The sequence below is a fragment of the Gallus gallus genome, chromosome 1 (assembly GCF_016699485.2).
Source record: "Gallus gallus isolate bGalGal1 chromosome 1, bGalGal1.mat.broiler.GRCg7b, whole genome shotgun sequence".
In the NCBI taxonomy this organism is placed as follows: Eukaryota; Metazoa; Chordata; class Aves; order Galliformes; family Phasianidae; genus Gallus; species Gallus gallus.
In genome coordinates, this window is record NC_052532.1 from 136990424 (window position 1) to 137004308 (window position 13885).

Here is a 13885-nt window from a genome sequence, read left to right on the forward strand (position 1 = left end):
ACACGGGGAAAACTATTTTCCTCTCCTATTTCATTTAAATTTCTTTTCATGTGACTTCTTAACGTGAGGTTTTTATATCCACGTTAACTGCAATAGAGGCTGTTAGCCTGGATTTACAGTAGTGAAAACAGACACAGAATTTGACAGCCAGCTTAACATTTCTGGTAACTCAACACCTTTTTTTGGGTTGTTTTTTTTTTAATAGTGGAACTTTAGTTCTGTTTTGTTTCAAGTATTTGGTTTATAATTGTGCCAGTGTTTCAGTAGTAAAGTGTTTCAACTTTGAAGCCAGGGATTTGAAGAGAGTAACGTACCTGCTTAATTGTAAGGCAGTTGCATGCAGACAAACTTATTATCCCCAGGTTTGAAGCTTTTAAATAATTTAGCTTGCTTCAGTACACATAACTTGCTAAGGAGAGCTAGCCCCTCACAGAATGCTCTGGTGATTCAACCTGGAACCATGCAGAGCATGGGACTTCATGACTATTTGACTATAGCCATAAAGGCATAGGACATACACATGGAAGAAGGAAAAAAAGTATTTTCTGTTGAAGCCAAGCCAGCCTCTTCCTTCTGCTACTGAGGGAAGCTTTGATTCACTAAATTACTGTCTTGTGGGCTCTTGCTCAAAGGGTGCGTGACCCTTCTCTTAGAAACAAACTGCAGTTGGATGGAACAGCTGGCTTGTGCTTGCCTGATGTGACTGCTGGAACAGGCGAGCACCACAACGGATGAGCCTGCCATCACGGCTGGTGGCTTGAGATGAGCCCTAACCAGCTGGATGTGAGATCACCCCACCTACACCAAGTCTGGGCATACTCGATATGTTGCCCCAATGTGTCCCACTATTTCTTTGGGAAAATAGGGATTCTTTCTCCCTCTTGGCCCAGGCACTCAGGTGAGATGAAGTTTGTGATCCTGCCATGGGAAGCTGCACATTTTCTGAAGGCTGGAGTTCCCTGTTACATGGCAGATTCACTGGCTGTGATAGCTGTTACTCCTACCATAGGTTCAGTGCAACAGTCTTGTATTTCAGAGGTTCTGTGCTTCAGGAAATGGGTGATCATCATTAGTGCTTTGGACGTTATTAACTGAACTGAAGTTAAAATGAGAAAGAAGAAAATGTCTTAGAAAGCATTCTCAAGTTCCAGGAGGCAAACAGTTATTGCTGGGATGTCTGTTTCAAAAGTTGGCAGCCTCCAAAATGATTACAGATGAAATCCTACTTAAAGCAAGAGCTGGCATTTATTCCTTCCTGCTTCGTTCCATTTGGTACTTCATCTGAAAGAACTGATGCTTCCTTGCTTTGCTATGCTGAGATCGTTTTGTGATTTTAATACACATTTTCTTTAGAAGAATAAAAAAAAAAAGTGAGTAGTATGCATTTGAGAGCATGAGTTTCTGTGCCCTGAACACTGAATCAGTGATGGTAGACTGTAACATGCAGAGAGCTTATGGATCATGTGGTTCTGTTTCTCTTTCTTTCAAGCTGCTAAATCCCATTAAAAGGGAAGCTAGAAGCAAATCTTGTGTATTTTTAGTATTTTCTCTTTGGGAATGCAATTACCATGACTGACACAAAAATTGCATAAAATCATGAGTAAAGAAGGAAGTGGGCTCTGTAGCTGTGCTGGGAGGGTGTTGGTCCACTGAGCTCTGCTTCTTGTAGGAAGAGGCTCATTGAGCCTCTGAAGACATTTCAAAACCCTCACTCTGAAGTATTTATCATCTTCCAGCTGGGTTTTCACTGGAGTGTTTTTCATACTGAGATGAAAACCATCACAAGGAGAAAAAAAAAAGCCCTAATCTTACTCAGATTAATTTATTAGTAATGCTACAGTTCTTCAGTGATGGTCCTTTTCCCAGTAAGGCTCCTTTATTGTCATCTTTTCTAAATGCAAAGTAGTTTTGATAGTAATTACAACAGGAAATGACTTTTATGCCATCTTGCTTTATGCTTTTTTCATTGTAATGAAAACATGGTGCATTTACTATCTACACTCTTACAGGATACTTAAAGCACAGTATCCTAAACAGTATGGCTCCTTCTACCTGCTTCCCCCAGGCAGCCCAGCTGGAATTTGTCTCACAATTTTTGCTGCAAATATCTGTGTAGAGGAAAGGTTACCACTCTCAGAAGAGCAACGAATCAAATAATGCTAATGCAAAGTATGTTGATTTTTAATCCCAAAAGCAACTCATGAACCCCTGTTCCACTGGTCAGCTATGCCAGAAAAGTAGAGGGTTCCAGAATAAGGTTAAAGCAGAAGGCTGAGGACAGCAGCATTTCCAAATGCCATAGTTAGCCAAGAGGGACTTTGAGTAAGAGCCCTTTGCTACTTCCTAAATTTTCACAGGAGACAACTGGAATAATGCTATTTCTGGAACTCTCTTATTCCGGTTGGTCTTTTCCATTGCAGTGGTGGACATAGAATCATAGAATGATTTGGGTTGCAAGGGACCTTTAAAATCACCTAATTCCAACCCCCCTGCTATAGGCAGAGACACCTCCCTCTAGACCAGGTTGCTCAAAGCCCCATCCAGCCTGGCCTTGAATGCTTCCAGGGTGGGGGCATCCACAACCTCTCTGGGCAACCTGTTTCAGTGTCTCACCACCCTCACAGTAAATAACTCCTTCCTAATAGCTAGTCTAAATCTACCCTCTTACAGTTTAAAACCATTTTCCCTTCATTCTGTTGCTACATTTCCTTATAAAAAGTCCCTCCCCAGCTTTTACCCCTTGCCCAGAAGCTCCCTCCAGGTACTGGAAGGCTGCTATGGGGTCCCCCAGAGCTTTCTCTTCTCCAGGCTGAAGAGCTCCAGCTCTCTCAGCCTGTCCTTGTAGCGGAGGTGCTCCAGCCCTCTGATCATCTTTGTGGACCATTTCTGGACCTGCTCCAACAGCTCTATGTCCTTGTGTTAGGGGCCCCAGAACTGGATGTAGTACTTCAGGTGGGGTCTCACGAGAGTGGAGTAGAGGGGCAGAATCACCTCCTTCAACCTGCTGGTCACACTTCTCTTGATGCAACCCAGGATATGGTTGTCCTTCTGGGCTGCAAGCACACACTGTCAGCTCATGCTGAGTCTTTCATCAACTGACATCCCCCAAATCCTTCTTCTCAAGACTGCTCTCAAGCCATTCTCTGCCTAACCTGTATCTGTGCTTTGGATTGCTCCGACATAGATGCAGGACCTTGCACTTGGCCTCGTTGAACTTCATGAGATTGGCATGGGCCCACCTCTCAAGCCTGTCCACGTCCCTCTAGATAGCATCCCTTCCCTCTAGCATGTTGACTGCACTATTCCGCTTACTGTTGTCTGCAAACTTGATGAGGGTGCACTTAATCCCACTGTCCATGGCATCTACAGAGATGTAAAATAACACCAGCCCCAGCACCAATCCCTGAGGAACGCCACTCATCACCTCTCTCCACTCGAACATTGAGCCATTGACCACAACTCTCAGTGTACAACCATCCAGCCAATTTCTTATCCTCCTTTCCTTATCCAGCTAGTGGTCCATCCATCAAAGGCATTTTTCACCAATCTGGAGACCAGGATGATCTCATTTTTTTTCTCTCATCTTACTTCTCATACCTCATTCTTTCAGATGGTTTTCTCTTTTTTTTGTCTTGTTTAGATGTTTTCTTTTTAAGTTGTTCCTTCTGCCATAAAAGAGAGAAATCAGTATAAACGTAGGTAAAATAAAGACCATGACAATGCCTTGATTTCATAGGCCTCTAAGACTTACTTTAAATTTATATATTTATTTAAAATTTATTTATTTATTACATTTATGTATTTAAATTGCAATGGAGAGAGAGAAGAATGGTTGATGAGGAGAAGCATGACTTGTCATTTATTAATGATTGACTCTGGACTGGTGAACTATAAAAGCAAAGAAAAATTGCCCAGCAGCACAATTGCGAATCTTGCCAAATACTTCCAGTGATGCTATGCTCAGCTCTAACTTTACTGGATTTCTCTGTTTAGCTGATCTGGAGCACAGTTGACGTGGGGAGAGTTGCAGGTTATGTTTACTTCTCTATAAGAATTTATTTATGCATTTATGAAAATCTGCCAAAATGAAAATATGGTCAAAATATAAATCCCTGGAAAAAAATTTTCTACCATAATTTTAGTACTTTCTCACTATGGAGCACCTGGCTTTACAACGTAAGTCCTTCTAGTGTAATTCTTCAGTTTGTAATGATACCTCCACAGTAATTAAAGCTAGTTAACATTTCATGTAATAGAAGTCTCTTATAGTTTCTTATTTCTTTGTCAGGTCTTAACTGTTTGGGTTGAAGTCTCCTATACTTGCTTTCTGCCTCATACTGAATAATTCTGAGAAGTGTTAGTAAAAGAGATATAGCTGCATTCAAGAACAGTCTCAGAATAAAGCTGGTGAGAGGTTCTGCTTCATGTTTGCAATGCTGAACATTTTTTATTGCTTTTTCCTTCAAGTACCTTGCCTCTCCTGAGAAAATCATTTGGAACTAGAACTGGGACCAAATCCTATGACAAAAGGATAGTCCTGGGATAAAAGAAATACCATTTACTATCCTCAGGAAGTCTCAGGTCGATTTGGATGAGCTGCATCTTTGAAAATCTTTTTACATATGTTTAGAAGGAACAGGCTTCAAAAAGATTTAATTCAGTGTCCTCAGGCTAGTGGTAAAGGGTAATGTAGGGTGTACGGGGTCTGAACCACACCCGTGTAGACTGAGTCATACTCCCATGACAGAGGACATATCTCACAAATCAGCACATACCACCTGGAGGCCCAGCAGCACAAGGTGATGCAGAGGATGAGTAAAGGCAGAGGTGATGCCAGCTCCCTGCCTGGTGGGAGCTCTGGTTTTCAAGGAAATCTGGGAGTCTGTGAGTTGGCAGGCTCAAAGCCTGGGAGTTTGGTCATGGAAAGTTAAAGACTGTCGATTTTCTATTTCTGGGAAAGCCTGCTAATACCACGTATAGCAGTTTTGTGTTGGTTTTTGTTGTTGTTTTTAAACTTATTTCCATTAGTGATGAAAGTAAGAAGTGGATTATTTTGCGCAGAGTGGTCAGTGTAGGTTTTGGAACCCTCAATGAAGGCCAAATTCCATTTGGTCACCATAGACATTGCTGCAGTGTTTGGCTGTTTCTCTCAGGGAATTGTTAAGCCACTGCTCTAATGAATTAAATATTTTCTATTTAACTCATTTAATAAATTTAATAAATGAGTTAAATATTCTCTGTTTCTAAGAGCTGGCTTTCTGTGTCAGATAGTCTGATTGTAGAACGTACAGCCCTTAAAATCTAAAACTAAATAAAGTCTGAAAAGCACTCACGGATTCATGGTATCATAGAATCACAGAATGACTTGAGTTAGAAGAGGCCTCTCAGGATTATTCAACGTCCAACTTCCGGCTCTACACAGCAACACCCAAAATCCAAATCTGAGGGTGCTGTCCAAACGTTCCTTGAACTCTGGCACTCGGGGCCGTGCCCACAACCCTGGGCAGCTCGTTCCATGCCCACTGCCCTCTGGTGCAGCCCCTTTCCCTAACCCCCAGCTGCCCCTCCCCTGACAGCTCCATGCCGTTCCCTCGGGCCCTGTTGCTGTCACACAGAGCAGAGCTCAGCGCTGCCCCTCTGCTCCCTGTGAGGAGCCATAGCACACCGCTGGCTCACATTCAACTTGCTGTCATCCAGAACCCGCAGATCCCTTTCCATGGAGCTGCTCTCCAGCCTTTTGTCCCCCAGTCTGTACATAGATACAGGGTTGCCCTATCCCAGGTGTGGAATGCCGCACTTGCTCTTGTTAAATTTCATACAGTTGATGATTTCCCAGACAAGATCCTTCTGCAAGGCCTCTCTAACCTCAAGGGAGTCAAGGGCTCCTCCCATCTTAGTGTCGTCTACAGAATTAATACACCTGTCCCCAACTCATAGATGAGACCATTAAAGAGAACTGGCCCTAAAATGGAGCCCAGCGAAACCCCACTAGTGAGTGGCCACCAGCTTAATGTGATCCCATTTCTGCAACATGTCAGCCAGCAGCGAGGCCCTCTGAGCCCAACCTTTCAGCCAGTTGTGAGCCCATTCCATTATGTTTTTGTCTGCTGGACATTCTGAAAGAGACTATATAAATCCAAAAGCACAGCAAAATGCCCTGTGTGCACTTCCCATCCAGAAATAAACGGGAAGGAAAAACAGAAGCTCAGGATTACCTTTTGGCTCTGTGATTTACACCGCCCACAAAGATATCTTGCAATGTTGGCCATGTATTTTTCAGCCCGTTGCCAATCCTCATGCCATCTCTGAACTCGATACTGCGGCTTAGAGTTTGTAACTCTATCCAGCATGGCATGGTTCTCTAGGTTCACTCTTTGCAGCTCCTGCTTTCATTTGTCTCTGTTTAAACTAGAGGGGAAAAACATATAAACAGAATCAAACTTCTCAACAGTTACTCATATTCCCACGCCTAGGAAGACAGAATATGAAACATCTGTCAATCCTCTGTCATAGGAACATTTGCTTAAGCTTTTATACCTCTCCTACAGGGACTTTCTCCTCTGTGATCTGCAGTAACCAACATTTACAACCCAATCCTTTTGTTCTCCTTTAAAGGACAGGTTTTGTTCATGGTCTTCCAAACAGAGAAGAGATTTGGTACACTTTACAGGAAGAAAAACTGTGGGTTTAATCTTTTATCTTGAATTAGCACCAACCCTCCAGCCTGGAAATTGCTTTATTGCTGTAATGTAGGTGAGGACATGACTGGTGTCTGAGTTGCTCAATAATCTGTTTCAGTTGCTTTGGTTTGTGCCTTTATTTTGTTTACAAACCTGATGAACTGAGATGGGAAATACAAAGATAATTGAGATAAGCATATTACGGCAAACTCCTCCGAGTTCCCATCCTTCTGTGACTTCTTAGACTGAAATTTCCCAGGCAGCTAAGCTGATCTCATAGCAGTTTCCTGCCACCAGAAAAGGAAGGACTTGCTCTTTCCCTTTCTCTCCCTCCTCCTTTCCCCACTGCTGCCAGCTGTGTGGTCTTCTCTATCCCTGAAATTCATCAGAGCCTTTGTGGAAAGTGGCAGAAAAGCTAACCAGGGTTGGTTGTTTTTGTCAGGTTAGCTTTGTGCTGCTTTCTCAAGTTTTGTTAGGGTGTGGAGAGATTTGATATAAACCAGAATTGATCCAGTGTGAGTTTGCCATTTGAATTAGGAAAGGAGAGAGGGACTGGAAAGAAGGAGGATGCTCTTCGCCTTCCATAACTTATGGAATCATACCTTTAGCAGCATATTTTACTGATGCTTGTTGATGCCTATGCTGATCTGAGCATTAGTCACTACTGACAAGTTTGTAATGTCCAAGACATTATGTGGATTTACATGATATGGACATGACAAACTCTATTTCGGATCATTCCTGTCTTCCCAAGGAGCTGTTCAAATGTCAGGATATTCCTGAGCACGTAGTGCAGTGAGTTGTACCTGAGTCAATGGCACCTGAGCAGCATTTTGCTGTCTGGAAACACTTTAGGGCCTGATGAGCAGTCAGTCTGTGATGAAGTAGTCTGTAAACGAATCACCAGAGATAACAACTACAACCTAAGCTATATACTCTGTTGTACAACCTGGGTTTTACCTTCACTTCAGAAGCCTGTCCCCATACTGCACACTTTCAGTGCTGTGAATTTCCTCATGAATCAGAAGTCTGTGAGGTGGTTCTCTCTAGTGATAAATCTTCAAGGGATACTTTGCTTGGTCTCCTTTGAGGAGTAAATTATACCCTGAGTTCTTCAAGCTCGCCACTCCTGTTTTTAAATTATTTTTAATTGTAATTATTTTTTTCTCTGTTTTTATTTCATCTCATCTGTAAGCCTTGGATCTGCCTCTTTCCAGTGGTGTCTGTAGGAACAACTGGCAAAGTCTGCAGCAATGACTCACTTAGCAGTAACAACAGCTTTGCTGAGAAATAATAGGTTTGCTTCATTTATTTCTCTGAAAGTAGGGCAATGTCCTCTTTCTTTTTATTTCTTTTTCTTCTTCTTTTTCTTTCTCTTTTCCTTTTTCTTTTTCTTTTTCTTTTTCTTTTTCTTTTTCTTTTTCTTTTTCCTTTTCTTTTTCCTTTTCTTTTTTTTCTTTTTCTTCTTTTTCTTTTTCTTTTTCTTTCTCTTTTTCTTTTTCTTTTTCTTTTTCTTTTTTCTTTTTATTTTTTCCTTTTCTTTTTTTCTTTTTCTCTTCTCTTCTCTTCTCTTCTCTTCTCTTCTCTTCTCTTCTCTTCTCTTCTCTTCTCTTCTCTTCTCTTCTCTTCTCTTCTCTTCTCTTCTCTTCTCTTCTCTTCTCCTCTTTTTCCTCCGTTTCCTCTTTTTCCTCCGTTTCCTTCCCTTCCCTTCCCTTCCCTTCCCTTCCCTTCCCTTCCCTTCCCTTCCCTTCCCTTCCCTTCCCTTCCGTTCCCTTCCCTTCCCTTTCCTTTCCTTTCCTTTCCCTTCCTTTCCTCTCCCTTACTTGTTAAATTGAGAAACTAATTTAAAGGCATTGGATTTTGTGTGACAGGGCAAGCAAATGGCTTGTTGAATTGCTGATTATACCTAAGGCTGCCTTTTAAAAATATGTGTCCTCACAAGGCAGGTTGTCTTATCTACACTTGTCACTGGGAAGGTAACTTGATCATTAGATAGAAATAGTGCTGCTGATGTTACTGTTTTGCCTCATAGTCATTTCTGTTGTCCATTTGTCCTTTTGTCCTCATGATGCAGGACACCTCCAGCAGTGAGCGGTTGTCTCTTCTGATGACTGAAAGTCGATCTTCCTTCAACCTTGTGTACAGAAGGAATACAGAAATACTTCTGTTTTTACAAGACCACAATGAACAGCAGTGATGTATTGTGTGTACCTAACGGTGTTCACCCCATCACCTTTACACAGAGCGTGACAGACAGTGGTTAGATCAAACTCTGTGCTACTGGTGAGAGAGCCTTTCTTTCACCATTATACTGGTGACTCACTGAGAGCAAACACTTTGCAGTGCAGTGAATTTGACCCTAAACTGCCTCCCTGTAGTCACAGCCAATGCATTTCATAAGTATAAGCAGAATTTCTGTAAATATTTGTCAACGTATATTCTAAGTTCATCATTATTCTTTGTGCCTATAGCAGCGTTCACAGACTCATCAGAATGTGGGATTGTGATGATCGCTGTACAGACAAGTGATGGGACTTATCCAGGCTCCCCTGAAGTCAGTGAGAGTTCTTCTGTTGTCTTTGGTGGGCTTTGGATCAAATTGTAATTTTTCCATTGACTTAAGTGAGGCCTGGATTCAGCCCAGTTGCAGCCCATTTTTGTCCTGGAGGGGCTGCAGGTTAACATAGGAAGAGAAGCAACCATTGGGTGTTAGGAACAACTGTAAAGAGATGTATGAGGCAGTACAAGCTAGTTCTGTTCATCATTAGAAGGATTTCCTTGATTAGGCTTTTTCACTTTAGTTTTAAAATGGACACTGTTAATAATCTCAAATATTCTTGTAATTAACTATAACGGGTAAAACAGTGTCAGAAGTGGGAGCTGGAGGTTACTGCAGGGCATCTACTGCACCTGCCTTGTTTGTGAGGGTTTGTAACCAAAGCAGGTGAGATACTGGCCACGCTGTAGTATAAGTGTACCGAAATACTGGTGCACTGAGTAATACCTTCAGACTCTGAACTAACCTGCGGAGAATGACTGTAAAGAAGAGCCTTTGGAGGTGATTTCTTTCTTTCTGGAGCACACTGATAAGAAGTAGGATGAGGAAGAGATTAGGACCATAGTCTCACTTCCAGGTGATGGGACCTGTAGTTCAAAGGAACTAGTTGAAGAGTTAGCAGATTCCTGTTTGGTTTGGTTTACTTTTGTTAACATGTAGGGGGCTTTCCATTTCCATGTTAACATGTAGCAGTTTTCCATTTTCAGAGGAATTTTATCAGTGCTATTTTTACAGTGATAGAAAAACATAACAACAGCAATTGAATCCGCATCCTAATATAGCGCATGATTTTATGCACGGGGAAGAAACGGATTGTTTTGATAGTGAAATGATTTTAGAGCGCCTGGGGATTACTGTGTCACGTGGTGTGATGATAAACAATCTTAAGGAAATTAATGCTGAAGTCCTTATATGGGCAATGCTCCCACTGCCCGAGGGGCACCGTGTTATAAATCGAGTCTTTAAGAGGGTTTAGCTGCTCATATTTTTCACTGTGCTTTTTTTCCTTTTCCTTAAACTATTTGTTTAAATTGTGGTTGTTTCCTTCTCACGAGCAGTTAATTAGGTAACAACTGATTTTCCACTCTCATCCTTTAATAAGAATTTACCTCTTGGGAGCGGTAAGATTTTGAAGGATAACTGCCAGTCAAGGCTACCCATTGTTGTTACTTGCGCCTTGAATCTGTTAACATCCTATTATTCAGCTCATTGCTCCATGTGCATCTTGGTGATTGTGTTATTCCTGTCACACGAAAAAAAAAACTTGTCATTTTTTCCCATGCTTGTGCAGAAGTACCTTTTAAAAGGATACTCGAATGCTTTATTGCTTGTCAATCTGAAGCAGTTTGATTCAATTGGTAGTAAAAAAAAGTAAAATAATGTATAGCTGGGAGGATGCTACCCACGGTTCCTGATAGCCCTGTCACAGCAGTCCCTGGTAGGGAGAAAATAATGAAATTTTTGGCCATCTGGTAGTCTCTTTGTTTTCCTTGAGAGGAGATAATGAAGGTAAGCCTGATAGTGCGAAGTGAAACACCCGATACAACACTTTCAACTTCCCCAACTTCAGATGAGGGTGGCTGTATGCTGCATGGGCACTTGTGTCCACTGAGGGTTTTGCTGCCTGGATCTGCAACAGAAAAGGAATGTTTATCCATTTTTGTTGGAAATACCCTTGAATATCATTACAGGAAATCTTTTAATTGTCATGTTCTGTTTTGCTAGCCAGCAGTAACCCTACTAAACGTATGATTCATTATATCAGCAAAGCCAGACTTGCTCAGAAGAAGAGTAGTGGGAAATTAAAATGTTAAAGGCAGCTGTTCCAAGTCTGCTGGTGCAATCAGGTTACAGCGGTGGTGATAAAGGAGGCTCTAAGAGAAAGCAGGCAGTTTTCATTACAGAATCACAAAATTGTAGCAGTTGGAAGGGACCTCTGGAGATCACTCAGTCCAACCCCCTGCTAAAGCAGGTTGTCTACGGTAGGTTACACAGGAAAGAGTCCAGGTGGGTCTTGAGTATCTCCTGTTGCCCCCTGTCCTGTTGCTGGGCACTGCTGAAAAGAGCCTGGCCCCATCTATTTGACTCCTGCCCTTTAGATATTTATATGCATTGATAAGATCCCCTCTTAGCTTTCTCTTCCCCAGGGTGAACAGCCCCAGGTCTCTCAGCCTTTCCTCATAAAGGAGGTGCTCCAGGCCCCTCACCATCTCTGTGGCCCTCCACTGCCAAATTCAGCATTTCCCTGAACTGAGGAGCCCTGAACTGGATACGCTACTCCAGGTGTGGCCTCACCACGGAGGCATCCAGCAGAAAGAAAAATACATATATACATATATATAGATAAGTAGATAGATAGGGTAGTATGGTTAGGTTGCGGTTGGACTTCATGATCTTTAAGGTCTTTTCCAACTGAGCAATCCTATGATTCTATGATACTATATATAACTAGTGTAAGAAAGCCCCAGGTTTCCTGAGCTGTGCCAGGTTTTCCAGAGGGATGCAAATTCAGGATGCTGCCAGAAAGAAGCAAGCAACGCTAGAAGCAACTTGTGTTGAAATTATTCCCAGGCCTCTTCTTATTAGCATTTTAAAAAGATCATTAAAAACAAATTCTGGATCTAATTATTTTAATGAATTTGAAACAATAGCAGTACCTGGGGAGGAGGAATAAGCTTTGAGTTGTCTTGAGCTGAAGAAACCATGTGGAGTAAATGGTGGCAATGGGGAGTAGAGTGGGAGGATTTAGAGAGAGCTCTCTGGCTGGGCTTCTGCAGGGATTGCAGCAATGCCACGATTTCTGTCATGAGATGCATGTGATAAACAAGGTGAGTAATTTACAGAATTGATTGGGACTGTCTGCTGCAGTTTTCATCTCTGTCCAAAAACTTTACAACTTCTTGTGAAAACATTCAGCTGCTTGCCTGGGGCAGTTGTCTGCAAGAAAGTGAATCTGCAAAGGGCCAAGCAACTCATTTCTGCTGGGTGGCGGAACTGGACTCGGCAAGTCTCTGAGGGTTACGGTGGTTCTGGTTTCTGCCCCTGCTACCCTCTCTGCTTCTTTAGGTAGTATTTAGTCTATTGAAATATTTCTTAAAAAAGAAGTAATTTTAAGAAGACTTGCAGTTTGTGAAAGGAGGTTGTTATTGTAACAATCAATGGAAATCAGCAGTGAAGAGTAGAACGGGGTAATTATGCAAGATGTGATTTTAATGTACAGATATGGAATTTGTTTCAGCCTTAGAAAGCAAAAAGTGGCTTTAGAAGCAAGAGTTCTTTGGAGTTCGTATCAATATAATTTTATTTTCTGAGAAAGTGATATGATTAATTTCTCTTCTATCCATCGGTGCAGTGGAACTTCAGGGCAGCCAGATGGGACCTGAGGTGTTCCCAGCGTGGCAGGGCGTACCTGAAGAGCCTACTCCTTGGCCAGTCCCACTGGGCACTGCTTGATCCAGGTGAGAGCCCCACAGCAAAGAACACAACCCTACACTTGGTAGGCCACCCTGTACCTGATGTTAGAGTTACTTGCTTTTCTTGAAGAAAAAATTCAGAAATGATCACTTGTATTTACTCCAAGAGCAGCTGAGCTGTGGGAAATGTTTTGTTCTCTATAAATACATTTCTTTGCTATATAGCATTGTGATATCTAACTTCTATTCTTGGCCTCTGAATGCCCTTGTGTGTGCACTCAGCGCACTGTATGCCAAACAAAGGAGAGTTCTGTAAGCACGATGGCTGCAGGGAGCATTTCTGCTGCACTCCAGCCAGTGCCCTGGTTTAAAAGAGCCGCTGCTCAGGAGGCTATACCAGTGTCCTAGCAAGCCTCTCAAGGTTAATTCACACAGAAGGAAATGTAATTATTTATTTCAATATTGTTCATTTGATTAGGAAAATATCTCAAATTCAGTTCTCTACCTCATCTTTAACTTTTTTCCACCTGCAAGTCAAATTATGGGAACAATGCAAGGAAGGAAGGAAGGAAGATATTTTTGTACAGTTAATGAAACAGACCTGGTTTGGAAATAATGAAGAACTACTTCTTCATATTAAAGCTAATTATATTGTGATACAATCTTCCTAAGGTAGCAATACAGTTGAATCATCACTGATTGTATTCACTGCTTATGTATTTTCTAAAGGAAGCAGTAATGTGTTATGGAGCAGATGACTGACAATCTTTTTCACTTCTGGTGACCATCATTGTGATAATTTTAGATGGACACAAAAGGCATACCTACATTTGTAGGATACTCTCTAAACATGTCTCTTGTAACTTAGTGCTGACTGTTAGCTTCCATAACAGTACTAAGAATGAGCAGAGATGAGCTGGAGCTTTTAGGTAAGCTTATTATTTCACGAAGGCTTTTGTTCTTTATCAGACAATTGTACCTACCCTTTTCCTGTGCTCTTCGTACTTTGCTTTGTCCCATTTTAGCTGAAGATATTTACTGCTACAAGGTAAAACGGACTGGTAGGCTTGATGCATCTTACACAAAGTGAAACATCTCCGAGTCTGGGCTTTGGGGAAAAAAAAAAAAGAAAAGAAAAGCATGAGTAATATCAGCCTGAGCCTTCCTAAAGCAAAGCCCTGGAGACTTGTGGTATGTTTGTAGCCAGTCACATGATGGTTGTCATGGTATTCTGC

At 41.8% G+C, this 13885-nt stretch overlaps 2 protein-coding genes across 10 annotated transcripts in view; one reads left to right on the forward strand and one right to left on the reverse strand.

Annotated features, from left to right (window-relative positions):
- The window catches only part of RASA3 (RAS p21 protein activator 3), a 174804-nt gene that overhangs the window by 17526 nt on the left and 143393 nt on the right, over positions 1 to 13885 (forward strand). For all 5 annotated transcript variants that reach the window (XM_046941096.1, XM_046941101.1, XM_046941106.1 and 2 more), the window contains exon 3: positions 12590 to 12695. In XM_046941096.1, coding sequence (XP_046797052.1) covers positions 12590 to 12695 — 106 coding nt within the window. The remainder of the gene's footprint in view (positions 1 to 12589; positions 12696 to 13885) is intronic.
- LOC121109032 (uncharacterized protein CFAP97D2) lies at positions 8469 to 13843 on the reverse strand. Of its 5 annotated transcripts, XR_005845978.2 has the most exons (4): positions 13634 to 13843; positions 11895 to 12037; positions 9704 to 10867; positions 8469 to 8814 (listed from the first exon to the last, which is right to left on the reverse strand). XR_005845978.2 is itself a non-coding variant. In XM_046906549.1 (3 exons), exons 1-3 carry the CDS (start codon positions 13790 to 13792, stop codon positions 8694 to 8696), a joined length of 363 nt encoding a protein of 120 aa, XP_046762505.1. In that variant the 5' UTR covers positions 13793 to 13843; the 3' UTR covers positions 8469 to 8693. The 5 variants fall into 5 exon arrangements, 2 of the variants coding, with proteins under 2 accessions (XP_046762505.1, XP_046762495.1); XR_005845977.2 differs by having other exon boundaries at positions 8469 to 10867; XM_046906549.1 differs by lacking the exon at positions 11895 to 12037 and having other exon boundaries at positions 10785 to 10867.

Bases quoted from the DNA above. Each gene is read 5' to 3' on its own strand.
- LOC121109032 (XM_046906539.1), bottom strand. From the start codon at position 13,792: ATGCTTTTCTTTTCTTTTTTTTTTTTCCCCAAAGCCCAGACTCGGAGA. The intron at 10,868-13,633 runs GTAGGTACAATT...TTTCTGTTGCAG, and splicing joins ACGAAGAGCACAGGAAAAGG to ATCCAGGCAGCAAAACCCTC.